Source organism: Sorghum bicolor, chromosome 10 (assembly GCF_000003195.3).
Source record: "Sorghum bicolor cultivar BTx623 chromosome 10, Sorghum_bicolor_NCBIv3, whole genome shotgun sequence".
Classification (NCBI taxonomy): domain Eukaryota; kingdom Viridiplantae; phylum Streptophyta; class Magnoliopsida; order Poales; family Poaceae; genus Sorghum; species Sorghum bicolor.
The window spans coordinates 8,889,251-8,917,179 of record NC_012879.2 but is presented as its reverse complement, the minus strand read 5'-3'; the positions used below and the strand labels follow the sequence as shown (position 1 = coordinate 8,917,179).

Below are 27,929 nucleotides of genomic sequence, written 5' to 3'. Positions count from 1 at the left end.
GTTGTTCGTATTCCATTTTCTTCTACCGAGCCGATGCTCTTCTTATAAAAGAAAGCACTCACTGAATTACTTACTGAATCTCGTCTTTCTCTCGACGCCGAGAATTTTTTACATGTCCGGGTCGATCTGAGGTTCGGCTTGCTTCTCCCCCACCCTCGCCTATGAAATGGATATTGTTGTTTTAAGATCAGGATTGTGACAGAAGTCCCTTTGGCAGAAATATTTCCTCCGCTAATGGCTCTGGTTGAGACCTCCGTGATTTCCCTTTAAGATCAGGATTGTGACAGAAGTCCCTTTGACAGTCGTTCCCATCCTCTTGATTTCCGAGTCTCGTGAAAGAAATCCAATGCGAAAAAGACAGCAACAACCTTCTGATAGTTAGAAAAAAAGGCAATCCATGTGGAGCCCTTCCTCTTTAGCTTGTTTTGGCTGTGAGTTCTTCTATTGAATCTGTTCAATTTGGAATTTGAATGTCTTAACTGATTAGAGTACAGGAAAAGAAAAAGTTGTACCAGTCATGAGTAGTAAAGCTGTACCAGTCTTGACATGTGTTAGTGCACGAAAAGCCTGGAACCATAATTATTACTCAACAAGTAAAAAGAAGTCCTCTAATTGACATACACGTCCTAAAAATATTACATGTCCTCAAACATATTCCCTCCATACCTATATTAGTTGACATTTTGAGTCATAGGCCTGTTTTCATAAAGCCTGACGTGGTGGCCGTAATAGGTGCATCGTTGACATGTTTGCCCCTAGCCTGCCCGTGGAGCTGCGTCCCTTCGCTGCCGCATTCATCGCTCGCATGCGCGTGCTCTCCTCGAGGTCGCCCTTTATTCATTGCTCACACGCGCCGTCGCACAGCTTCCACAGCTAGCAAGGTCGCCTCCTTCGTCTCCCTCTGTAAGCTTGCCGCCACGAATGGCTCACTCGCCTATGGTCGCGCTCACCGCGCGCTTGCTAACTAACGAGGCTAAACGCGCCTATCGCGGCTGAACCCAACAGCGCCATGCAAAATTGTGCAGCAAAAATCTTATCCCACCTAGGTTTTGAACCAGGGACCTTCTGCACTACAGCCACAAGCGTTGCTACACTAGCTATATGAGCCTTTGTCATTTCTTGTATGAAATGCACTTGCAACCTCATTTAATAGGGGTAGACAAGGAAAAATACTCTCTAATTAATGACTCCTTGGTAAGCACAATTATGGCCTAAACGTCAACTAACATGGGTATGGAGGGAGTACTCAACAAGTAAGAAAATATGTCCTCAAACATACACGATATTGCATGTCCTCAAACATACACATTTGTCAAAGACCTATTCATCAGCCCAATAGAGTCACAAAATGCATTCATAGGCGCAGGAACACATGGAGGCTGGCCCTTTTGATGAACTTTCTAAGATATGAATGCATGTTGTTGAATATCTCTCATTTCTGCGGTGTGGTTCTGCAGCGTTTTGAAGGTCTTGACGATGATACTTGCTTCCCTTGGGACGGTTTGGATTGCTGTCGTCCACCAGGTAGTACTTCCCTTTCCCTACTTGAAGTACCTTTAACTGTAGAGTGTTTCAATTAGAAAATTGTAATGAACTACCAGCTATAGGTGTGTACTATTGGTGGATGAGAAAAGACATTGTTGTATGTTGTCATTGCACCATCAAACACTCTATTGATGAACAGAACCAGGCTGCACAAGGACAAATGTAAAGATCATGTCAAAGTCACAAGCAACCATCACATTTTGGGTTGTCCTGCCCTTGCGACACAGGTGCTGAACAAAATTATCAGTTAGCACCACCAAAGGAATGTGGGTGCCATCTATAGCCCCTATGCAATTCTTGAATTCAGGATAGAACCAACGGTTCCTCACCCTGACATGCCTAGTGCTAAATTTTGGGTCCCGAGGTTTAATGATCTTTTTTCGAGAACATGCTCTAGCATGTGTTTTATTAAGCAGAAATTTAGAGTTTGTTACACACTAATCCTTAGATTACCAAACCCCACCAACCATATTACTAAAATGATTACATGGTGACACAATTTTGCTACATAAACCCCACCCGAGGTTTAATGATCTTGTTGGCAAGCTTGAGCACGGACTTCAACACTGTAAAAAAGGTTGTGAACTGAGCCTAGAGATCTCTCAAATCTGTCCTTAGCTTTGCCTAACTGATTGTGAACCACCAAGGATCCAAAGGAACATTCCTAGAGCCTAAATAGCGGTAGACTTCAACACTCTGTAAAAAAGGTTGTAACTTTAAGGCCATATTTTTTGTCAATAAATCAGCCTATAGAACATGTTGGGCTCATTCTAAACATGTTGTGCAGTACTATTGGCCAACTTCCTCTCTACCCATTCCAACCTAGTCAAGGGTGGATTCTATTTCAAAATTATGTCCAAAAAAAATTGGAAATGATTAGTCCTCTTCTCATGGTACCTGTGCAATGCCGTTTGGTTAGAATGTCAGACCCTAGAGTAGCTTGTTTGTGTTCTTATGTGCTCAGTTCTGCACTGCTCCAGATAGTTTTGTTAGAGATGTCTAGAGGTCTAGATTGAGGACACAGACATTAAACGTTTTTGTTGTTTGTGATAAGCAAATTTGCTTGTTTCGTATATACTCTTGGGAATTTAGGAGCCTGGCTTAGGCCCTGTTTGGAATCATTGTATAATCTGTGACATGTTTGGAAGCATTATAAGAGAATGGAGAGACTTTTTTTTCTAGACATCACTGTAGCATTAGCACAGGCAATATACTAGACAGCCTATAGAACATGTTGGGCTCATTCTAAACATGTTGTGCAGTACTATTGGCCAACTTTCCTCTCTACCCATTCCAACCCCAGTCAAGGGTGGTTTCCTACACTCAGCCCTGTTGCAGTTTGTCCAGATGGGTAGCATACTCATACATACCTTAGCTGAATCCAGCTGCATTTTTATTATCTAGGCCCAACAAGTTGAAAAATTCCTCCTCCCACTCCTCTTCAGAATCCACATCAGGTTTTGGATCCCTCTGCACAAATAAAAAAAAAAGTCAGTACTTCCTCAACTCGATATATGGCAACAACTAACATTCACGATCACGAAACACACACATTTCAAATATAATGAGAAACATCAGTGACAAGTTCAACAGACCCTGTTACGTTAACCTGTTCGCTTGGCTGTTGCTGCGGCTTATCAGCCGACTCATGCTGATTTATTGCGAGAGAAAAATACTACCGGCTGGTTGGCTGATTATGTCTGATTAGAACTATGTTTGTCATAGTTCAAATGGTTCACAATACTACATTAAGTTCGATTGCATGGATAAGAGGGCCTAGTGGCCGATGGTAGTCGTGTTCTAATAACAAAGGCACTAATTTAGTTAGGGCAACATTGATCTGGCCAGGAAGGAAGAACTTCAATGTTTCAAAAGGAAGGATCTAATCGAGACAATGACCAAGAACATACCTTCAGGTGCGATTTGCTTGGGGTGTCACGTAGGACCCTGGCATAGTACTTAATCATGGTCATCCTTACGACTGGGTCGGACTCCATGAAGAACTTGGTCGCATGATCGGAATGGACGATCTCCAGCACACCAAGCCACAGATCTGGGGTCGCCTCACTTGCACCACACTCTCTAGCCATCTGCTGCACTTGCTCAATCTTCCTAAACAGTGCCTTCTGCTTATCTTGGAGTTCCTTCTTCCTAGCCTCCCATATTCTCCAGAAGTTCGTTCATATTCTTGTCCATGGACGTAACTTCGTCTTCTGGGCTCCTTGACTTCTCGTTCGGACTGGATCCAGTCCTGCGTGCGCTGTTACTACTGACATTGTTGGATCCATCAACTGATGCTACTCCAAGGAACATGCGGTCCATTCCTGGCTTAATCTTCTACAAAACGCGAAGCAATAAGATAAGAAGCAATAACAGATGAGAAGCAAATAACAGATCAGGGGAATCATACCTGGCCACTGCAGATCCCAGCGGCGGTTTCGGCGCAGGTATAGGTTGCGCGGAGGCATGGGGGTGCCGCCACCGAGGGAAGGGGTTTCTTCTTCACTGCTGAAGAAGATAGCGCCGACGCCATACTGTTCCTCGTCAACCCCGGCGGGGCGGCCGCGATGGCCTGCCTCCTGCTTCACCTCCGCTGACGGGGGCACGGCCGAGGAGGCATGCGCAGGGGTAAACCTCCCAGTGCGTGGGTCGTTGACCTCCCACCACCGCCACTCTGGCGTCCACATCTCGGAGGGGAGGCTGGAGGGAGTGGATCGAGGGCGCGGTGGCGGCGCGTGTGGAATACGGCGGGGGAGGCGAGAGGAGATGACGTCCAGGCGCTGACCGATCGCATTGAAGGCAATCGCCCAGCCGAACGCGGTCGGCCGCTCATGGACCCTTCCTGTCAGCCTCAACTCCTTCTCCTTTTCTTCCGTGAACTCAGTTCACGTCAAATAATGAGACAATGGAGCTGAGTCCACCGATGAGGGCACAAGCACAGCATCGGTCAGCGCTACGTGGTCAGCTGCATCCCACGGATCAGCTGGGCTGAAAAATTGCTAAGCGCACCCGGAGACGTGTACACAGAGGCGTGAAATTACATTTTTCCTTCATAGAAAAATTTCTAGAAAAATCTTAAATATGAGTAGGTGCACTCCTGATCCTACCCATATATTTTATCCACTCATTTTCGTTATTCTAATTTCCAGAATTAATTCCCAAGTTTATATTTCATATATTAACTCCTATTAATTCCTTGATAAATCATATCTTGCTCATCGTTACTCCAAAACACTTGATCCTTCCACCGAAGTTCTCCTCAATTCAAGCTCTATTTATTCGTACCATATGTTCTATTATTTGGGTACCTATTTAAATTCTAGTTTGTGTGTAAATATATAGACTCGAGTATACGCCTACGTATGACTAACTTAATCTTCTACCTTTCCCTAACCCAACTAACCTTAGACACAACGATGAAGCTATCATGAAATACACAATTGGAGTCTACTTGAAGATCGCATGACCACACGGAGAAGCTACTCGAGAACTACCACGACAAGGATTCAGGACTGCGCATAAGGCTATAGGGTTACAACCGCACTCCAAGTTGCCTGTAGGTTATGGAGCCACGATGTTATAAGACCGCTTTGTAGAAGCTTTGATGTTTGTTGTAGGGCCAATGAACCTTGTAGCATGATTATTCCTAGATTAATAAAAGTATGGTTTTTGACATCAATAAGTCTTGTTTAATTCAGAGATCAACCTAAGGAGATCTAGTAAGATAATTTTGATCAAGTATGGATCTTATATTCATCTAGCATTTGTAGAGGCAAGTGGATTCAACATCACTACAAATGGACATAATAGACGTGTTGATGAGTGAGCCGCCCCCCCTACAAATCATATCATTTGTAGAGATGGCTGGTAATACCATCCGACCATATATGTAGTGTGACATTTGTAGGGGTGGCTGTGGGAGCGCAACAACCCCAAATTTAAGTAACCTGTGTTTGCAAGGACACGGTGATTAGGCACCGTCCATTTGCATGCATCGTGCATGCAAATTAGGCACCGACCATGCGCTACAGTAGCATTTTTAATGGCACGCAGCTGAGCGCTTTGGCCTATAAAAAGCCAGCCTCGGGTGCTCACTCTCACCACCCGAGAAGCACGTTCACTCACTCGCTCACTCACTCTCACTTCGCGTATACTGTATACGGCCATACGCACAAGCCGAGCTCGACTGTCGTCGCAAGACGAGGTGAGCAGCTCATGAGCATCTCCTTACTCTTCTCTGTCTTTCTGTAGTATTTTTCTGTATTTTTCCTTGTATTTGTCTGTACCGATTCACTGCCAAGAACTCCACGAATAGAACCATGACATACAGAAGAGCTCTAATGACCCCTGCTAATTTCTCTCTAACCATACATGCGTAGGCCATAAGCATTAACTCCAAATAGTACATGCATGCATGCACTACCAGCCAAACAAATGCCCACGTGAAGCATTTATTTCTTAATCATCGTTAGCCTTTTTCGCATGATTAAAGTCCGGCCATTTTACAAATACCACATGCTAACTCTGATTTTAATAATTCTTTTTCCTAAATTCATCTAAAATCATGATCTACCTCTCATATTAATTTCATGATTTTTGGAGCTCATTTGAATTTATGTGATTATTTATCTGTGCTTGTTGTCTGTGTCAGTCGTCGCGTATTTTAGTTGACGGAGTGAACGAACCGGAGAACGAGAACGTTGGAGAGTACCGCGAGTTTGACGCCGAGGACCCGAACTGTCAGCAGGAGTTTGCCGAGGACGCCGACGGAGGCAAGTCCAACCGATTCCCTTTGATGCATATTGATCCTATTTTTAAACACAACCCGTAGAAGCCGTTTTAAATATTGCATGTACGATATATGTACGAAGTATTTTCGCTGCTTAGTTAAAACCTGTTGAATAACCATCCTTGAATTGATATTACCCGGTAATTGTCTTGTTCGAACCTAGGAACAAATAATATGCTATGGCAGAAATATTATTATTTAGTATGCTTAGAATTTGTTACTCATCCTGGATACTCATCGCTATATTTTCTCAAATATAATGATTTTAAAAGTAAAAGGTGTGAGTGGTGAAAATAAATTGTGGGTTTTGTGAAAGGGTTAATGAACAAGTTATAAATGTGATTACTATGGAGATGGGGCGGATGGGATCTCTTTTGGGGATGCCCTGGTGTTGTGGCTTATACCTTGCGGGGTTAAGCGTGAAGATATCCGCCTTGTCTCGATTAAGGACTGAGTTGATGATTCATCTTGCCTAACTCATTTATCGTACAACCACTCGCCTTGTATGGGAAAGGCTTAGTCTAAATCCCTCTAGTTAGTATGGCAATCACGTGGAGGCAGGTGTGCAACGGGACACTAAGTGATGTATGTGAAATTGTGGAAATATATGAAAAGAGCTTTGTGAATTATTGTGGTATCATGAGTTGTGGCCTTAGTGTTCCCGTGGTGAGCGCCATTACTTAGCTATGGAGGGTAATGACTTTGATGGATCTGTGCTTGCACGACGGTGTAAGTTATGGTATTCTACTTGTGGGAAAAGTGTACAACATCTGCAGAGTGTAAATCTATCTGGATAGCCGTGTCCGCGGTCTCGGACGGGTTATGGTTTGGTTTCAACAACTAGATGGGTTGGGATGAGTGAAAACATGAGAGTGAGTATGATTTTGGAAATAAATGGTTGACTGCCATTGTGTTGTGGGAACAAGGGTTCAACAACACTTAAAATTGTGAGCAAACCCCCATTTTTTCAGAAATACTATCATATGTGGAAAAAGAGGTCTTTTACAACAGTATTTGTGAAATGAAACCTTGCATGTGTAAAAAGATAGCTTTATGCAAATAAAACTAAGCCTCATCCTTGATTTATCCATATGCATATATATATTGTTATCCCTTTTCGTAGGGTAAGGTTGGATTTGCTGAGTACTTTGTACTCACCCTTGCTTTATTAAACAGAGGAAGATCCGGACTTCGATCCCGAAGTGGCGTTCGAGTAAGGTCGTGTCTGCACCCAACTAAGCCTGTGGCATTGGGACTCGTCAGATGTTCGATTGTGATATCGTTTGTTTCTGTGTCCTTTGGACCTATGTTGTATTTTGGTGTCTTATTATTATAGCGTGTCTTCCTTGTCCACGCTTACCGAGACTACTGCGCTGAAACTTATCTGATGTAATAAATGTGTTACTAGCCTCCTAGGACTAGTATTGTATCACATTTGAGTTTCTGGTTTACCAGGGGCGCTTCACTAGCACAGAAGTACTAGCAGCTAGTGTGCACCGTGTGGCAGGAATCAAGGCCTAGTTCAAAAAAATTTGCAAAATAAAGACTATAACATTTTGTTTGTATTTAATAAATATTGTCTAATCATAAACTAAATAGACTCAAAAAATCCGTCTCGCAAACTACCGGTAATATGTGCAATTATTTATTTTTTATCTATATTTAATACTGTATGCATATACCGCAAGATTCGATGTGACGAAAAATTTAAAACAATTTACAAAATTCTTTAGGAACTAAACAATGCCCAAGGAAGAGAGAAGAATGGCCGAAGCAGGAACATGGTGGCGCCGCTCATAGTGCTTAGGCCTTGTTTAGATGCGAAATGTTTTTGGATTTCGCTACTGTAGCACTTTCGTTTATTTGTAGTAAGTATTGTTTAATCATGAACTAACTAGGATCAAAAGATTCGTCTTGTGATTTACAGACAAACTATGTAATTAGTTTTTGTTTTTGTCTATATTTAATGCTTTCCGTAAGATTCGATGTGACGAGAAATCTTGAAAACTTTTTGGTTTTTGGTGGGAACTAAACAAGGCCTTAGCCTCATCAATTATGTAATCATGTACGTCATCGTCAGTTTGCAAGCTGGAACCTCAACCAGCGGCCGCTGCCACACGAACAAACGGGAGGCAAGAGTGGGTCGAACCACTCTATCCTAAGGTTTGAGGGTATCTGATCCATAAATCCTACATGTTTATGGGATTGGATGTGGAGCCCAATAAAATCTATTTTTTTGGATCGGTTTGTCGAACCAGTGGGTCAAACCGTACCACTTCCATTTTGACCCACAAGGATGCTCGATGGTTGCACGTACATGCAAGTATGAAAATACATCATCTACAGCCACATGTAGTATTTTTATAAATCGGATGAACCCAAGTTTTGAACGTTGCCTGATCAAACGTGTGTAGATACTGTTCACTCTTTACTCGCTTGTGCCTCGCGCACGTACGCCCATCATGTTTGTATATGTAGCATTTAACCTTCGTCACGAACAACTACGACTCGATCACAAACGTCAATGGGTAGGGTTTGCCTGGCGAGCCGTACGTCACTCAGGCCTTTAGAAGCCACTGGGAACTCCGCACGCTGCTCCACAACCCACAACATTCGACAAGCCACAACATCTTTATCTTTAGCTTGTGAATTCGCACACGTACATACAAATGCGTCGTTGCTAGTTGCCCGCGGAGGTGTTAGCCTTTCTTTATTTTGATAGCATCATAATCAGGCTGCCTAGCCGGGTGGGTTGCACCTTATCTCGGTTCGCAAATCTCCAACACCGGACTACGTATGTGTATACGAGTATAAGTATTCCTTGCACAATTTTGTTTATACGCTTTAATCAATCGGCAGTACACAATTCAAGAAGACATTGCTAGCTGCTTATTTATTGTTTTTTAATATATATGAGTACACATTATGAGACCCTTTGAGTGGAGTCTTACGAGACCTAATTTATTACAATTAATTCATACATATATAAGAGTCAGCACAAACATAGCTATACCCACTCGCTTTTGGTTCAAGCGTGGCGTTCACCACAGCCTAGCAAACTTTGTTCCACAGATGGTACGCTGTAGTGTCGTCGGTGTCGGTTGCTGGCACACGTCTATAATAATAGCTGAACCGCCCACATGAGCTAACACATGCCTCAGCCACTTGACATCGCCATTGTCCTTTGAAAGCTTCTTGCATCCAGTCGCTACATTGCAAGGTAGCAACTCTCTTAACAAGGAGCACTCTCATCATGGATGCTCCTATTTGATTAAAAAGAAGCAAGAAAGGGGAAGCACAAAGAAGAGAAAAAACGAAATGGAAAAGAAGAAAGAAAAGAAGAAGAAGAAGAAGAAGAAAAAAAAAGGAAAGAAAAAAAGAAAAAAGAAAAAGAAAAAAGAAAGAGAGAAAGGAAAAAAAGAGAAAGAGAGAGAAAAAACAAAGGAAAAGAAAAGAAGCCAAACCTTGGGGACGTCGTGCCGACTCCAAGAGATGGCGTGGAGACTTCCGTTGGGGTTGTGTCACGGCGTTGGCCAATGGAAGATGTGGAGCTCTGTCGGGGCCATGTTGCAACATTGAATAGCAGGAAAGATTAGTATTGCAAATCTCGTTTCACAAGGAGTCCAAGATTCTTAATTTTGACCAAACCTCCTTTGGAAATTAGAATGGAAGTTAACGATAGCAGCGTCGAAAATAAATACGGAGTAAGTTGATTAAGAAAGCAATATACGTATTCTTATCCTAAAATTCCTTTTACACAATTCTATGTTTCTCCTTTGTCCATCCAAACAATGGTTTTGTTTTCTATATTTCTCTTATTCGTATATTCGTCTATTCCTACATATTCCAAAAAGTGAAATTTACATGTTTTTTGGGGAGGTTGTGTTTGGATCACATTTCAAAGGATTTTCAAAGGAATTGGTATTCCTGTTTGGAAGGATTCGTTGATTCCTATCCAAAGAAAAAATTCCTATACGCTTACGTTTTGGAGGAAATTTAAAATCCACTGCAATTATTTTCCTTTGCCAAATCCGAGAAAACTCAGCTAATGCACACTGCACGTCACTGTGGACACACCTCAATGTATTGTTTAATTGGTATAGCATTTAAGTCAGTGAAAATTTGATTTAGGCCATGTTTAGATACAGTCAAACAGTCAAAACTTTTAGAAAAATGAGCACATTTTGGAAGAATAGATCTAAACAGGGGTCTGTAAAACTTGCGCTGTAAAGATTTAGAATTTAGGACCTTGGAGCCTCAAAACTGTGTAAACTTCCTTAGGGGTCTGTGTCTTATATGTTGCAGAGCAAAAAATTTAAAAAATATCTAAACATCTATTTAGAATATAAAATTTACAGCTAAAGTTTTAGGATATAAAAATTTGGAATCTAAGGCATGTTTAGTTCCCCACCTAAAATTTTTTCGTCCATCCCATCGAATCTTTGGACACATGCATGAAACATTAAATGTATATAAAAAAATAAACTAATTACATAATTTGATTAAAAAACGTGAGACGAATCTTTTAAGCCTAGTTACTCTATGATTAGCCTTAAGTGTTACAGTAACTCACATGTGCTAATGATAGATTAATTATGCTTAATAGATTTGTCTTGTAGTTTCCTGATGAGCTATGTAATTTGTTTTTTTATTAGTTTCTAAAAACCCCTCCCGATATCCTTCCGACACATCCGATGTGACACCCAAAAAATTTTCATCTCCAATCTAAACACAGTCCCTTACTAACGGAAAATGGTAAATCAGCACGCCAACTCAGACGCGCACGCCATCGTCCACACTACCGTGGCCCACGACCCCAGTTGTTGCGCGCCGTTGGCAAGACGGCCACGGATTGGGTGACGGGAAGGAGCAGAATTAATTGCCCGCGCAAAGATTTTCTTTACCTCGCGGCAGGGCTTTAAAGTTTAAACTGCAACCCATATGCAAGTTAGAAACTGTAAAATACGTACAGCCGACAGACAAGTGATATATTTTTGACGTTTCATTTTCTCATGCAATTGGCCCTTTTTAAATATTTTTTGTTAAGGACCTAAGTGGATTTTGATGATTGAATAACAACATAATTAAGGACCTAAAAATTTTTATGAGATTGCAGGTGTATAGTACTATGTTTGATATATTATGATTGAGTCATAATCATGAAACAAATGACATAATTAAGAAAGAGTCCAAGGTTTATTGATGAAATGCATAAATGTATGCATATGATGAATATAGCAAAAGGGACATGGTTTGATGGAATTAAATGGTCTCTAATATGAAGCTTGGTCATATTGTACAAATGATGATAAATGGTTGTTCAAGCATGAAAGATCTCAAGACGGATATTATTGAGAAGAAAACTAATAGAAACAATCTAGTTCAAACAAAAGACAACGCACTACTACATAAAGGTCATCACCATCCCCTTTAACATTGCCTCGGTCTATTTGGTTTCACTTTTACATATGAACATTGCATCCCAATTTTTGCTCATCAGTGAATAAACTTACGATAAAAACTTTTGTATATAATTTTTTAGCTCAATTTCTACACAATAAACTTTATACACATAAGTTTCTATTGTTTAACATGTTTCCACAAATTCATACAACTTTTCTAGCACATTATTTTGTATAATTGGTTCCAAACAAATTTCTCAACAAAAAAATGATTAGATTATTATGAAAAAGAATAAGTAATGAAAAAGAAAGAAAAAAAGGAGGATCATAGATTAGCTGGTTGGTTTTCGTGTGGTAGAACCTGCCCACCAGGATTCAAGTCCTCGACTTAGTACAGGTGCTCGCATTTTTTGGATTTATTCTAATATTTAACGAGGCTATGGCGACGTCCCTATAGATAGCGAGACGTCTATGATGATTTCGTGAATTTCAAGATCTGCCGATGTAGTCCTTTAGAGTGTGTTCATAGAGGATGAGTGTGTGTGTTGTAGGTGTTTATATTGTACGTGTAATTCTATAAAAAATTATATCAAGGGAGCTACACTAGACCACACATCCTTACTTTAGTAGCAACGTGGGACTCATAGAGGTCGTTGCGTAATATTGGAATTACATTCTACATGACCACTAAAACCCAACATCTGTGCATAACTATTAGTGACCAAATTTGTCATAACATTTTTGCATGTAAGTTTTTTAGAGAAACTTTCATATAATAAATTATACAAAAATATAACTTACACACATAAGTTCTATTGCTCAGCTTATTTTGAAAGCACGTCTCGATTAGAAAGTTTGCTATAATTAAATCAAGGGATTAGTGATCTAGAATTGGGTTTATTAGGATGAGAAAATTAGTTCTTTGGCTAAAAAAATGTTGTGCTTTGATTCATGGCCCTTTTTTTATTGAACTTGTCTATTTGGTCCTAATTTGGAGGTGCTTATAGGGATAGGGTTTGCGTACATGTGTTTATAGGGGGTGAGTGTGTACATGTTGTAGGTGTCTACATTGTACGTGTAATTTTAAAAAAATGATATCAAGAGAGCCACACTAGACCACACATCCTTACTTAGTAGCAACGTGGGACTCATACAAGGTGTTGCAGAGTGTTCACTTTGAGCGAATGACCGCAATATTGGAATTACATTCTACATGACCACTGAAACCCAAATATGTTCATAACTATGAGTGGCCAAATTTGTCATAACATTTTTGCATGTAATTTTTTAGGGAAACTTTCATATAATAAATTTTACAATAAGATAACATACAAACATAAGTTCTATTTCTCAGCTTATTTTGAAAGCACGTCTCGATTAGAAAGTTTGCTATATTTAAATCGAGGGATCAGTCATCTAGAATTGGGTTTATTAGGATGAGAAAATTAGTTCCTTGGCTCTAAAAGAATGTTGTGCTTAGTTTCCTGGCCCTTTTTTTATTGAACTTGTTTATTTGGTCCTAAAACAAATTTTGTTTGGATTCTTGGCCCTTCTATTAGTTTGACAAGGTAACATAGTTAAAAGCAACCAAAATGACTCGTTTGCCGCTGACGCTGAATGCAAGACCACAACAACCTTCGGTAGAGTCATACAGACTTTTAGGCTGCTTACTATCAATAATTCCCTAAAGTAAGGTACAAAATTTTTTAAGCATAAAATTAATCTTATATTTATGTTAAGCATGCAATTATTATTTTCTTATATACTCTTGAGAAATTATTTTGTTAATATAATAATAATAATAATAATAATAATAATAATAATAATAATAATAATAATAATAATAATAATAATAATTTCTTGCTCAAAAAAATATTATACCTTATTCTTTTTTTAAAAATATTGATAGTAGACTGCCATAAAGGTTTGGCTATTGTAGTGTTGCATTCTACGCCAGGGGTAAAAGAGTCATTCACATTATTTTTAACACTATTACCTTGTCAAATTAACAGAAAGACCCAGAACCAAAACAAAATTAATTTTAGGGTCAAATAAGCAAGTTTAATCGAAAAAGTTTCAAGAAACTAAGCATGGTCTCTAAGGACTAATTTTGTGAGAATGTAGGATACATATGAAATTCTGAATGAAAAGGTCTATTCTACCTTCCTAAACTATTATCGTAGTTTGATTTTCCTCCTTAACTAAAACTAGACATCTTACCCTCTGAACTCTTGAAACTGTTCTTGCTCTGTTTTGGAGTGGTTTTGAAGGTGATTTTATAAATACTAAACAAAATTGGTAAACATTTATAAGGTTTTAAACCATAGAAAATGTCTATACGCTTTCAAAAATTCCAAAGAAATGCTAGAGATAGATTTAGATATGCCAAATCCAAATAAAATGTTTAGATCTTATAAAAATGGCTCTAGATGTTTTTAAAAATAGATTTAGATCTAAAAAATATCCAAAAATATAGAAAACCCCAACATTCTGATCGATGTATAAATGTGTTTTAAAAACTTGTTGTAACAAAAACATAATAATCACAACCAGCACAAATGTATAGCATGGATGCATTTAACATTGATGTATGTTGCATTTCGTGGCCAGCCCTAACCACACCACCTCCGTCCAAGCCACCTGCCTAGAAAGCTTCGCCGTGGTGCACAGAAGCCGTAGAAACCCTAAGCACACGCTCTACCGGCCTGAGCTTGCCGACGTAACGCTGAGCAGCTCCACCGAGCCGCCATTGTTGACGGCGAGCACCTTCCGGTGTCTCCGCCGAGGGGAAAGTGGGTCTGATCGATGCACATCCATGTTAGTTGCATCTCGTATTTTTATGTGCAACTTTTTTTAAAACATGTTTATATATTGATTAGAATGTTCTTAGTTTTTTTAGATTTTTTGGATATTTTTTTATTTTTATAGAGTCAAATAATCTTCATGAACTGTATGGAGAAAATTTCATAAGCTCTACATATTTTATTCAGAATTAGCATATCCAAATCCATCTCGAACAGTTTTAGAATTTTTAAAAGTGTATAGATATTTTTGTGCTTTAAAACTTTATTAAGTATTTATCAAATTTTAATCTTTTTTTTTTAGAATTATCATCTTTTAACTAAAAATAAGAAAAAAAACACCTCCAAAACCAATCAATTGAAACGCTTTCCAAAGGTTGGGGCTTTTAGAGTTCGAGAGTAAAACAAAAGTTTGAGAGTTAGAATAGACCTTAGTTCATAATAGCTTGAACTAATAGCTTCATGAGCTGTTATGAGCTATTTTTATATATTTATTTTTAAAATAAATTTAGGTGAAGATATTTTTCTTCTCCTTTTATAAAAACACGAGTTAATAATAAAGCTGAAAATAGTAGCTTATCTTAGCTTCATGGATATGTTGGACTATTATCTTCTTTCAGCCATACAAGAGTTGTTGGTGATGCTATTTTGCCAAATATTTTTTTCAAAATAGTTCAGCTTCACTAAAAATACTATTTGTGATTGTGAAGTTGTTTTTAAAAAAACAGTTTTCCTAATAAAAGTATGAAGCAAAGTTATGCCAAACAGATTATTCTTTTTTTTTTCATCCTATAAAACGAACTAGCTTCTTGTTGGTTCTCTATTGGGCCCAAAAACTATTCTTCGAGAATCGCTGGCTTTCTCAGCTGGCCTCCGGCTTCGAAAACCAAACACGGCCCAGTCCACTCCCACTCCCACCAGCCATTTTTCCAGCCGCATCGCCGTCGCCGGCCGGCAACCGCCGCAACCTTCTTTCTACGATGCCTCCGAAGATCAAGCGGAAGGCTCCGGCCTCACCGGCGAGGCACGACCCTTCGCCGGAGCCCTACCCTTCCCACGCCTCCCCCTCCTCGGCACAATGCCTGGCAGTCCGCGACGCCCTCCTCGCGTTCCACGGGTTCCCCGAGGAGTTCGCGCCCTTCCGCCTCCTCCGCCTCGGTGGCCGCTCGCCTAACCGTGACCCTCGGCCTCAGCCTTTGTCTCCCACAGTGCTTGACGGCCTCGTCATCACCCTCCTCTCTCAGAACACTACCGACGCCATCTCGCGCCGCGCCTTCGCCTCCCTCAAGGCCGCTTTCCCCTCCTGGGACCAGGTGAGCTACTAGCATCGTCGAGTCAATGTCGGCGCACCAGTGCTTTCCATAAGCTTCTAGAAACTCCCGGGGTCTAAACTCACTCCCTTCCTTCTTATTCCTGTTTGTTTCGTTCTGGAGGTGGTGGATGAGGAAGGGAAGAGGCTGGAGGACGCCATCCGGTGCGGCGGCCTGGCGACGACGAAGGCGGCCAGGATACGGGCCATGCTGAGGGACGTGAGGGAGCGGAGGGGCAAGATTTGCCTCGAGTACCTGCGGGAGCTGTCGGTGGATGAGGTTAAGAAGGAGCTCTCTCGGTTCAAAGGGATTGGACCAAAGACCGTGAGTTCGATCTCCTCCTTGTCCTCTTTCAGTGATGAAGTGATTTTCTGTTCAGGTTGTTGGAGTTCTGCAACGGTCGATGCATGCCATGGATGGACCATGGTGTAGTAAAGGCAGCTTTTGATTGTTGTCAAAAATAGGAGGGCTGTTGGGAGGTTGTTCAGCTTTGAACTTTGAATGAACGACAGTTTGATGAGAGGCACCATTTGTCGATTTAAGGGTGGCAAGGCGGGGTTTTTGTTGAGCTTTAGGCCTTGTTTAGTTCGCAAAAATTTTCAAGATTCCCTGTCACATCGAATCTTTGGTCGCATGCATGGAGCATTAAATATAGACGAAAATAAAAACTAATTGCACAGTTTAACTGTAATTTGTGAGATGAATCTTTTGAGCCTAGTTACTCTATGATTGGACAATGTTTGTCAAATAAAAACGAAAGTGCTACAGTGCCAAAAACGAAAAATTTTGCAAACTAAACAAGTACTCTGTGCATTTACCTTAACTGGATATTTTGTTTGTGAGGACTGCAAATGTGCATAGGGGTTCTGATGCCTTGTTTAACAAGTTCCCATTTTCTGTATATGATTGAAATGTGTGCAAACGTGCTTAAAGGAAGAAGTAAGTCTTTCATAAAAAAGAACAAGCCGTGCTCCTTGATGGAAGCGGTTTATGTTGAGACTGGTTTCACTCAAACATTGATGTGGCTGGTGGTGGTCACCGACAACCAATTTCGTCTTGCAATGAATGCCCAACATAAACAGGTGACCAAAAGCTTGTTGCTGTGTGTAGCTTGTCCTATGTCCTTAAGTTGGAGTACATTTTCTGGGGAACTGTTTGTTCTTAACTAATGTTAACTACAACAACTGCTGGAGTTGTCAGTGTCATCCTTTGGAGGTATTGCTCCATCAGTCCATTGTTAACAAGAGGTTGTTTTAGTTTGCACGACAATTGTTAGCTGGTGAGTCATGTGAGGCATGTGATAGTGATGAAAGGGAAAGGGAAATGCAGGATATTCCCGTTAGGCTGCTTTTCTTTTCATCTTCTTTTTGGGTGTATGCAGCTTGAATTTCATGTTTCCAAGTGAAAGCTGCAAATATGCATTGGTACCGCCTCTTCTTGTTATTGAAATGCTTGCTGGAAAAAAATAGTAAATATCTTGTTTCAAGATAAGGGACAGTAATCTTATGCCTTGATGGAAACAAACCATGTTTTCATTGGTTGAGCACCTATTTGTCGGCCTGGTGGTTGCCACCAACAATCACTTTTGTCTTGCAATGAATGGCTAACAAAACAGGTGAGTGAGAGTTATTCGCTAGTGACGTATAACTTAATCTAGGTTTCTTTATGAGATACGATGTTATTTCAATTTTCTGCTCTTAATTATTTTAGTTACAACAGTGAACAGTTACTGGAGGTTGCCAGTGTCAGTGTATTAGAGTTTAGTGGCTGATATTGAGGGAACTTGATATCCTTATTCAAAGAAATGAAAATGGTCTATTCACAAACATGTATCATCTACAATCTGGTTATGCTGTTTAATTAGTCGTTTAATGCTTCATTTTTAGTTGGATGACTTGCTGTCATTGTAGGCTCCTGGAGTAAGCAAGCACATATTGATGCCTTATTTAATATATGAATCTTGCAACAGGTGGCATGTGTGCTGATGTTCTATCTACAGAAGGATGATTTTCCAGTGGATACTCATGTACGCAAATATTCATTTGTCATTGTCACGTAGAATCTAGACACTAGTTCAATGTGCATCATGTATCTTTAACAACAAATATTTTTTTTTTTGGCAAATAGGTACTCCGCATTACAAAGGCTATGGGTTGGGTTCCTGCAACAGCTAGCAGGGAGAAGGCCTACATTCATCTAAATAATAAGATTCCTGATGATCTGAAGTTTGATTTGAATTGTCTTTTTGTAACTCATGGGAAGCTTTGTCAGTCATGTACCAAAAAGGTGGTAAGTGATAAAAGCAAGAATTCCAATGCTGCCTGTCCTCTAGCAGGTTACTGTTGCATTGGAGAAGAAAAGCTTCAGCAACAGTGAAGGTTTGTGATTAACAAGCTTGCTCCACTAATGAAACATTTGAAAACTTCATATCTCAAATAAATATTGACGGTGTTACTATGAGCTGATTTTCATGTTCCATTCACTTGTATACTACTCTGCTCAATGAGTTTGCTTTTCTTACAAAACTGAACACGACTTGGTTGTTCAGCATCGATATTTTCTAAGTGTAACACTTCTAATGCACTACTGAACTTATGGAGGTAGACTAATATAGGCATGAACTTTGGTATGGTAGGTTAACTCAATACTACCTTTTTGAAAGGGATAACTCAATACTAGCTTATTGTTCAGTAATGGTAGATCCGTAAATGAAAAAGAATTGTAGCTTTTTACAATGTGGATTTTATCTGGTGCCTAATACTTTATTTGATGAGCTTTTCTTAGTCATGTGGTTTGACTTTGTTGAGTTGTCAGTGTTTGGGAAGTATGGTCTATTTGTTTTTTCTATTGTATACATTGTAGAAATATATATATATATATATATATATATATATATATATATATATATATATATATATATATATATATATATATATATATATATATATATATATATATCCTTTGCTATAGCTGTTTGCTTATGCTGAAATTTGTCATTCGTGGCAAATGCACCCATGGCAATTTGAAAGTTCATACCTAATTGTTGTGACAATGTAGTGAACCAGTCCTGACACGTTCTTTTGCTGTTTAGGCACCATTAATGGCTATTGTTGTTTTGAGAAGAGGTTCATGAACGGATGAACCTCCCCACAGCACTACTGATAAAAGCAATTTATGTGACATGGCGCTTTTATATGCAATTATTCAGTTTAAGGAGAAGTAGAACACATGGTTTCACCCTAAGGTTTCTGGTTTTGTGGTTGGGAACACCAGCACCTGTGGATTGTTACACCAACTAAACAAGTTCCAGAAGTTTGAGATATCACATTGGTATAGATTGGAGAAAACAATGAAGAGTGCCAACTAACCAATTGTATGCACATGGTCCCCTCAACTTTCTAACGCACGCGATCTCTTGTGCCCCAATCTGATGGCTTGTGATTTCCAGAGCAGGCAGTAGCTGAGAGCATTCAAAAGGCTCAGCTGTGTTTGATTCGGCAAATGCTCCATCACAATCGGCCCAAAATTTAGCTGAATGCTACCGCCCCACTTGATTGAAAAGGACATCTGCACTTGAGTTCAACTGTGTAAACCTGGGAGCTTTGGATGGAGAAGATGTGGACCCTTGATACGCATTTGTTGCGTAATGCTTTGGATTGAAGCTGAGCAATGTACCATACCATGCTGCCATGTGATCTGAGCGAGTGGCCGGCGGCTTGCTTCATGCTCACATGAAGTTTAACTACCGGCACCGTCGGTTGCAGTTGCTAGTTTGGTTGGGTTGTAAACTTGTAATGAAATGGACTCTCGCAGGTTAAACCTGGGAGCCTTTTGTTACTGGGAACATCTGATGTGAAAGTCCATCACTTTTTGACCTTTCAATGAGAAGTAGCCATTGCTTTGTACAGTATTTTGGAGTGCATCTTTAGACACTCATGAACCATGGGCTACCATCATCTTTGCTTCGAGTGTTGAACATAGCATCAACTCAAGAAAGTGCCGTTAGATCACATGTGAGATGATACTCTTATAGTACCACATGCAATTCTGCTTGTTCAGAAATCAGAATGTCTTAGGAATAATAAAAAGTACTTAAATGACACAATGTCCTTTACTCTTGTCTTTTCTTTTCATTTTCTTTTGGAGGGGGTCTTTTCTTTTTGTTTGCTCCTGTCTGTTTCTCAAGAATCGTGAAATGCAGGTCAGGTCAGGTGCAATGCAGCCGGGCAAGTGCAGACAACGGCAAGTGATAAACAAAGAGCTGCAACTGCAAGCTCCTGATTGCTTACAGAATTACACTCCACGTAAACAAAAAGATCATCATCATATGGTAGTGTGCGATCGCAACTTGGTGGGGTTGTCGCTGCCCGTATGGCCCACTTGCTAAATCCAAGTACTCCGGGCCCACCTGTCACTACCATCCACCAGCCATCTTGGCCCGGGCCGCAGCGACGGCAACAGCAGCTGCTACTGCTATGCTATGCTACAAAGTTGTCCGGTAGTTCTGGACACTGACACAAGAGCCCCACAAAACAGTGGCCCAACTGCCATTCACGTGCATGGCAGCAAAGGGGTCCTCCGGCCAACGCCGAATCCTACGGCCAGGGTTCAACCTCCGAGCCCGCTCAGCGGATCCGGGCCGTCCCTCGTCCCCGCACTAGTACGAGAGACCCCGCGCGGCGGTGCCTGCCACCAACGCCCACTGCGCCACGGGCCCCGCCACGAGGTACACCTAATATGCCACCTCCCCCACCGCACCCTCCCTCGCCCGGCCAGCCCACTTCAATCTCGCCGGCCACGGGCCACCTCACCTCGCGTGGCCGGCCTCCCGTCCCCTCGGACTCAACGACTAGTTGAGCGCTCGCGGTGGTCCGTCGCCGCCGCGGCTCCGGTCGGGCGAGGGGAGGAGGAGGTTCATGAGGCTGCTGTAGGCTCCGTTGCAGCCGCCGCGGGCGGGAGTCCGTGATTTTGGACGCCCCACCGCGGCGAGATCCGAGAGTGGCGTTGGCTGTTGTGCCGTGAGTCTCGCTTTCGGTGGTGGGTTGCTTCATTCAGCTCGCTGAGAAGTAGGAGCAGGGGCGGCCATGGCGGGGTCGAGGTTCGGGTCGTTCAAGTCGGAGAAGGGCGACTCCGCCTCCGCGGCGGCGGGGGCGGGGGCGGATGGAGCGGCGCAGAGGAGGGACCCGTACGAGGTGCTCGGGGTGGGCCGCACCGCCACCGACCAGGAGATCAAGAGCGCGTTCCGACGCATGGCGCTCAAGTAAGGCCGCCACCTCTCCGCTCAGATTCAACCACCCTCCGCACCTGTGCTGCTTTTGTTGTAGTTTTCCTCGCCCCGTGAGGATTTTGGTGTTCAAATTTTGTGAGTTTTGGCGAATTCTGTCGCATATGTTGCGTGTGCACTTTTTTTAGTGAGGTTTCCAGTTATGTTTGGGCACTTTTGGTTTCCTCTTCCTCGAGCCGAGCCATTTTTGTCTGAACATTGATTGGGCTGCATAGCAGTAGCCTGGTTTAGGATAGCACTCATTTTGGTGTGGTGAATTGCGGCAGGTACCATCCGGACAAGAATGGTGATGACCCTGTTGCATCAGACAAGTTCCAGGAAGTCACATTCTCCTACAATATCTTGTCAGATCCAGATAAGAGGCGGCAGTACGATACATCAGGATTTGATGTAATTGGCACAGACAACTGGTGTATTATGGTCCTTACTACTTTAATATTTTGACACTTGCATTTTCTTCAGGCAATTGAATCCGATAGTCAGGAATTGGAGCTGGACCTATCGAGTCTCAATACTGTAAATACGGTGTTTGCAGCTCTTTTTAGGTAAAGTTTGTAAATGATGCAATATTTCTTCAATTCTTTGCTAGTTTGCATTGTGCTGTTGTGTGACGCTTTTTGTGCGTGCACAATACATGCAGTAAGCTTGGTGTGCCAATTAAAACAACTGTTTCAGCAACAGTTTTGGAGGAGGCATTGAATGGATCGGTTATGGTTTCTCAACTCCAGCTAGGAAACTCAGTGCAGAGAAAGGTTGGCAGCAGCTGTCCGCAATGTTCCTTTTTCCTTTTTAATAAGTAAATGCTTAACTGTCACATGTGGCCAGGTGGAAAAGCAATCGGCCCATTTCTATTCTGTGGACATAACTGAAAAACAAGCTAAAATGGGGCTAGTTTGTCGTGTTCACTCAAACGATAAGAGCAAATTCAAGGTTTGTATCCTTCTTTTTTCATTTATCTGCACTATTTAAGTACATTTCATGTGGTCCTGGTGTTCTAGTATTCTTTATCTACCTTTTCTAGTATTTATCTTTATCATTAATTCTGTACCTTGTAATTTTTTTGTCCTCTGGTTGGTTAAATTTGAATGTTTCACATTTGTGAATTGTAATACGAACAGACTAGCTTCTGGTCCCACACAGATTCCAGCTACATACTACATTTGGATCTTTATGTCTAAAAATGGAATTGTATATATCATCAAATACTAGGTCAAACAACTTGTTCTACATTCAAAATAAAAGGCATCTTAATTTCTTGTAGCAAGTGGTTAGAACGGTTTGGATTTTTCATGGTTTCAAAGGCGACCAGGCGTCCAGCCTTCCAGGCAACAAGTCCGCTTAGACGCATAGTCGACACCTTTGAAACAGGGGGGGGGGGGGGGGGGGGGGGTAAACGGCATGCTGGCATAGAGAGGTGGGTTGGATGTTCTGGTTTACCCTGTAAAACCATATTTGAAATGAAATGCATGGCTTGCATTGGATTATGTTTGGAATCTATATCTACAAGTTGTCCGATTAATCGCGGTTAGTCGTCCTAATCGGTCCCTGGTGACCGATTAGGGGTACCGTCGACTAGTACAAGTCGCCCGATTTTTGTCCTAGTCAGTCCCATGGTGACTAGGTTCCACTAGATGACTTGTAAACATTGCAAAAGTGTGAGGGTAGCTAATGGTACCATGAGTGAACTTGAGAAAGTTCCCATGTTATTCTCCTATATCATAGTTTTATGATTCTACTTTTATTATTTACAAACATATTTTCTTTAAGCCAAGTCAAAGTTATCAATATTAAATTCAGCTACTGTACTTGAGTTTAGAAGTCTTTTATGACAAATCTACTGATATTATTTCTATGACAATTCTAAATACTCCTTGTATGCAAGTGGTTAAAGCATTAAAGGTTTGACTACTAATACAATCATACTAAAGCAACCATTTGGAATGGATGCATTATTGAACACACATATGATTTGTTCCCTTAATTCTTTTTTCCCTTGTCCCTATGTTTCATAGATTTTTCTTCTTTCAATTTCAGTTGCTTTATTTTGAGCTTGAAGAAAATGGTGGGCTTAGTCTTGCACTACAGGTATGTGCACTGGGTTCTTCTTTTCTTTTGTTTCTAACAAGTTACTAGCAGGAAATAAAAAAAATGTTAGTACCTTATTTTTGCAGCTGTAGGAATCGAATCATACTTAATTTCTTTAATAATACATTGAGAAATATAACACCACTATTTATACATATTGTGAGTAAAATGAGTTTGTGATGACTGATGACAACCGATTTGAGGACCGACAGCTAGGCATTGAGGATCCAACAACCGATGCTTATCGTGCCCCAAACTCAGCGATACCAAGTTTGGGCGACATGCATCAGACAACCATCATATGCATTCCCAGCCACCACCATCGTGGGCTCGTGGCCTCCCTCATCTCTCTGGCGAAAACCCATTGCCAAAGACCTTTCCACCGTCCCTTCCGTGCCCATTGTGATCAAAATTTTTATGGGATTTGCGCTTGATTAGGAAGGGGGAGGAGAGGAATTTAGGATTCAAGGCTTTGTGCACAGGGAGGTTGCGACTTGCGAGAGAGTTCTGTTGGATGAGAGTCTGGCTGAGGAAATATGAAGAAGAATGTAGATAAAGGGTACTGACACTATTGTCTTTGCATGTCAAAGATTTTCTTTTTATTTTCCAAATTATTATTTTTACTTAATTTTGCGGGATGACAGAGCAGTGATGAAAAGGAAGGGTTAGGGTTGGTTTCCACGGCAATTTTGCAATTCATGCTTCTATAATGGCAATTTTGAGTTCAAGGCACGAAATTGTGTCAGATATGCAGTTTGCCCAATATGTTTCCACAGTGATGATCTGTCATTCAAAACATGAGCAAATATTTTTTTAAGATCATGTTGTGCCTTGAGTATGGATTCATCTAGTGTGTGATCATTGCAGGAAGACAGTGTGAAGGTTGGGAAAGTTACTGCTGCAGGGATGTATTTCCTTGGTTTTCCTGTGTACCGTTTTGAACAAAATAACCTGGTGAGTTTAGAATATCACTTGGGGCCTTTTGTGTCCAAATAATTCTTTTGTGGATCTACCCCTTTATAAGCTCTAACTACATTCAGGCAGCTGCTGCAAAGGATTCTGATGGTGCATTCTTTAAAAGATTGGATAGCTTTCAGCCATGTGACATACATGAACTGAAACCTGGAACCCACTTCTTTGCTGTCTATGGTATATTGCTTTTATATTGTTGCAAAGTTAGTTAATTAAGGTAGGATGGAACTTCTTAAACCCTATTTCCTTCCTCAGGTGACAATTTCTTTAAGACCGCAAGTTATACTATAGAGGTTGTATGTGGTGAATCTTTTCCTGCCGAAAAGGAGATGCTACGAAATGTGGAGGCAAAGATACTCACAAAACGAGCTGAACTTTCCAAATTTGAGTCAGAGTATAGGGAGGTACGTTCTTGAGTTGTCTTCTACTCCCTTCGTTCCAAATTATAAGATGTTTTGGCTTTTCTAGATTCATAACTTTTGCTATGCACCCAGATATATGTTATGCCTAGATACATAAAAAATGTTATGAATGTAGAAATGCCAAAACGTCTTATAATTTGGGATAGAGGAGGTATTGTTTTACCCCCATCAGATTCTTTCTTTGTATTTGCGATAATGAAGGAAATCATTCTCAAACACTGGTATTTTCAGGTTTTGGCAAAGTTCACTGAAATGACCAGCAAATACACACAAGAAATGCAAGCGGTATTATCTATTTTTCTAGTGGTTATTTTTCACTTTATTGGGACTATATAAGGCTTTGTTTTTGTTATGCTAGCAGTAATCATTTTCCACTTCCAACAACATTCCAACACCTTATGGCCTTTTTTAGATTGATGATCTTCTGAAGGAAAGGAATGAGATCCATGCTTCCTATACCAACAATCCACCTCTAAAACGGAGTTCCAGCAGGAATAAAGGCAAGTCACCTTCGAAAGTGGCCAAAACCGATACAGAAAAACAACCTCAGAAGGAAAAGAAAGTGAAGGATCACTGCATGGCGGGATATGGAAGTGACAGTGATAACTCAAAAAGTGAAAAGAAATCAAAAGAGCGGTTCCCAAGGAAGAAATGGTTGAACATTCCATTCAAACTTGACAGGAGAAAGACATGCTGAGCAATGTATTATATGTTCCGCTGCTATTCTATTTTTTTATGCATAATCTTCAGCTGAACTCACCTTTCTTCTCTTTTTGATGTTTTTATAGGAAGTCCCTCTCGGCCCAACACTAGATTGATATACAGAGCATTTTCACTGTGGCCTCCCAAACCAAGCCCTCTCCCACTGTTACCACTTTTCTTCGTTGTACCCGAATTATTTCATGTAAAGATCACATGTGAGCATAAGAATTGAAACGTGAGTCATTTTAGCTTATATTTTGTGAAGCCTTTGCTGGCAAGTGGCTGTTCTTGGCATTGGATCAAACTGAGGGTGCCCTGCTTCCGATTCCCTGGTGCATGGGCATGAGATCTAGAGGATATACCTGATGCCTATGTATGGCATGTAAATTTGTATATGCTGCGAATCGTAGTACCAGCTATATACTTGTTCTAAGAATCTTGAGTGTCTTTTTACTGCATCTGTAAATATTCCTCTACTGATGTAAATACAAAATTCCATTTTCCTCGCACTAGGATCCGTTTGCTAAATCCTAAGAATTTGTTGAGTTTTTTTTTTCACAGGCTTCTGTAATTTCTTTCTTTTCTTTTCTTTTCTTTTTTTACTGTTGCACGGTAGCTGGTGCTATGTAGCTAAGCTGCATTTTGTGTGAAACTCTGAAGTTGCCAAATGCTGCCTTCACTGATGCCATAATGTTCCCTTCACCAGTACTCCTTTGCCCTTCAAAAGACGTCACGAGAAGAGGGTTTGAACTTTTTCCTTCTAACAGAATTTTACTCCGTAATAATAAGCTGTGCGAACTGAGCTTAACACGTACGGCTTCTTGTAGTTGATGTTTACCTAGATTTTCAGGGTACTCCGCACGTTTACTGAGTCATCATATGGAATGGAACACAAAGAAAAGAGATCTTGACCTTCCTTCCATACTTTGGTCTGAATAAGATGAGAACAGATCAACAAAACTGAACCCACCCACCGTGCTGATGGAGAAATATGGAGCAAACTTAACAGGAAAGATTTGGATGTCCATGTCTGCCGCACCGAAACATATAAAACATAATTCATGGTATCTAGCAAACATGTCCTATCAGCTCAGTGGGTGTTTCAATCTCCTGAGCTAACAATTAGCCCAAGATTTTGGATGCAAAATAAGAGGACTAAAATTGACCTAATTAGTATAAGCTAATAAGAGCTAATGGGCTTTACTGTTTAATTAACCCATTATCACAAGATGTGCTGACATTATCCTGAGATTCAAACACCCCTTATATCTTTGTTATGCAGGTTTAGATACACTGGCAGGAATGCTGGACACATTGGCATGTCTGTTGCCTGCTATAGATTCTTCAAGAGCATCTTATTGGATCAGGGCACTACTGGGATCATGAAGAGAACAAAACCACAAATTCAAGTGAGGCCTTGTTTAGTTCGCAAGAAATTTGGTTTTTGGCTACTATAGCACTTTCGTTTTTATTTGACAAACATTGCCCAATCACAGAGTAACTAGGCTCAAAAGATTCATCTCACAAATTACAGGCAATTAGTTTTAATTTTCGTCTATATTTAATACTTCATGCATGCGACCAAAGATTCAATGTGACGGAGAATCTTGAAAATTTTTGCGAACTAAACAAGGCCTGAATGAGAACAAGAAACAGAGAGCAAGGTCCATCAGCTTGGTTGCAGCTGACAGTTACCTCGAAAGGGGGGAAAAAGTATGTATTTCACTGTCTCCAGTGTGTTCATTCAGACAAGCCAGTGGAGCAACAAATTCTCAATGAGAAATCCAGACGCAGGATGAGGCATGAAGGACTGACTCAAAGCAATCCCCTTATCCAACTACTTTTCAAAACCTTTCCTACACCACCATGTGTAAAACGTCATTATTTCTAATGCTGGATCTATGACTTGTCTAGTCACAACTTATTTCTCATATTGAGAATGTGTTCCATTGGTAAAATGTTCTGCAGGCTGTGCAAGGGAGTACTAAAACTTGTATAGTAATAGGAAGCGGATGATAAAAAGAAGCATGGTCGATTCACAAATGCACTAAAACAATCCTACGCAATCTTTGTATGGCTTAGACCAACTAACAGTTTGGTTAAGCAACTTTAGTCTTGATGTTTTGGAGGATGAAAAAAAAAACTTCCTCAAACTACTCCATGTCTAACTCATAAGAAAGACAGACAAAAAAAAACATCCCTGAAGCCTGAAAGGGGCAACCATCAGTATTTTCACTTGAACACGATCAAAAGGCAATTTAACAAACTCAATAAGGCAGCTAATCTCTGGGTCTGGGTGTGCAGGGACCAGGGGGACTCTATTGTTCTGTAACAAATATTCACAACAGCATGACACTGTACTAGGCAATTATCACCAGACAAGGAGCAATTTGCAAAATATGGATGTGTTTGTTTGGCAAACAGTATAGCTCATTAAAATGTACAAGTAATTCCACATGCACAACCCAAATATTTGATATGTTATCTGAGATGCATGCAAACACCCATAGCAGTCAGGATGTTCTATCACAATCAGATTCAGTGAGGAAACACTCTTATGCTGCATCACAGTCGGTGCAGTGAGGAAACTGTATATCATCAAAATTGACAAGGGAGA

General features: G+C 40.7%; 2 protein-coding genes and 1 long non-coding RNA gene across 3 annotated transcripts; 2 read left to right on the top strand and 1 right to left on the bottom strand.

The window, feature by feature from the left end:
- On the bottom strand, positions 16 to 4,382 carry LOC110430765. Its single transcript, XR_002448122.1, has 4 exons — positions 3,956 to 4,382; positions 3,456 to 3,882; positions 2,916 to 3,015; positions 16 to 1,560 (listed from the first exon to the last, which is right to left on the bottom strand). It is a non-coding gene; the product is annotated as an uncharacterized LOC110430765 (long non-coding RNA).
- Positions 15,503 to 19,729, top strand: LOC8065700 (putative DNA glycosylase At3g47830). Its single transcript, XM_002438090.2, has 5 exons — positions 15,503 to 15,850; positions 15,971 to 16,171; positions 17,817 to 17,873; positions 17,975 to 18,225; positions 18,939 to 19,729. The coding sequence occupies exons 1-4, from the start codon at positions 15,518 to 15,520 to the stop codon at positions 18,221 to 18,223; spliced, it is 840 nt and encodes a 279-aa protein (XP_002438135.1). The 5' UTR covers positions 15,503 to 15,517; the 3' UTR covers positions 18,224 to 18,225; positions 18,939 to 19,729.
- LOC8061480 (chaperone protein dnaJ 16) lies at positions 20,605 to 25,821 on the top strand. Its single transcript, XM_002438089.2, has 12 exons — positions 20,605 to 21,107; positions 21,398 to 21,521; positions 21,594 to 21,676; positions 21,772 to 21,883; positions 21,957 to 22,061; positions 23,166 to 23,216; positions 24,084 to 24,170; positions 24,257 to 24,365; positions 24,444 to 24,592; positions 24,842 to 24,895; positions 25,023 to 25,312; positions 25,399 to 25,821. Exons 1-11 carry the CDS (start codon positions 20,932 to 20,934, stop codon positions 25,305 to 25,307), a joined length of 1,335 nt encoding a protein of 444 aa, XP_002438134.1. The 5' UTR covers positions 20,605 to 20,931; the 3' UTR covers positions 25,308 to 25,312; positions 25,399 to 25,821.

Coding starts and splice junctions, on each gene's coding strand:
- LOC8065700 (XM_002438090.2), top strand. CDS start 15,518: ATGCCTCCGAAGATCAAGCGGAAGGCTCCGGCCTCACCGGCGAGGCAC. Junction 16,172..17,816: donor AAGGGATTGGACCAAAGACC/GTGAGTTCGATC, acceptor ATCTTGCAACAG/GTGGCATGTGTGCTGATGTT. Junction 17,874..17,974: donor ATTTTCCAGTGGATACTCAT/GTACGCAAATAT, acceptor TTTGGCAAATAG/GTACTCCGCATTACAAAGGC.
- LOC8061480 (XM_002438089.2), top strand. CDS start 20,932: ATGGCGGGGTCGAGGTTCGGGTCGTTCAAGTCGGAGAAGGGCGACTCC. Junction 21,884..21,956: donor GAAACTCAGTGCAGAGAAAG/GTTGGCAGCAGC, acceptor ACATGTGGCCAG/GTGGAAAAGCAATCGGCCCA. Junction 24,171..24,256: donor GTTTTGAACAAAATAACCTG/GTGAGTTTAGAA, acceptor AACTACATTCAG/GCAGCTGCTGCAAAGGATTC.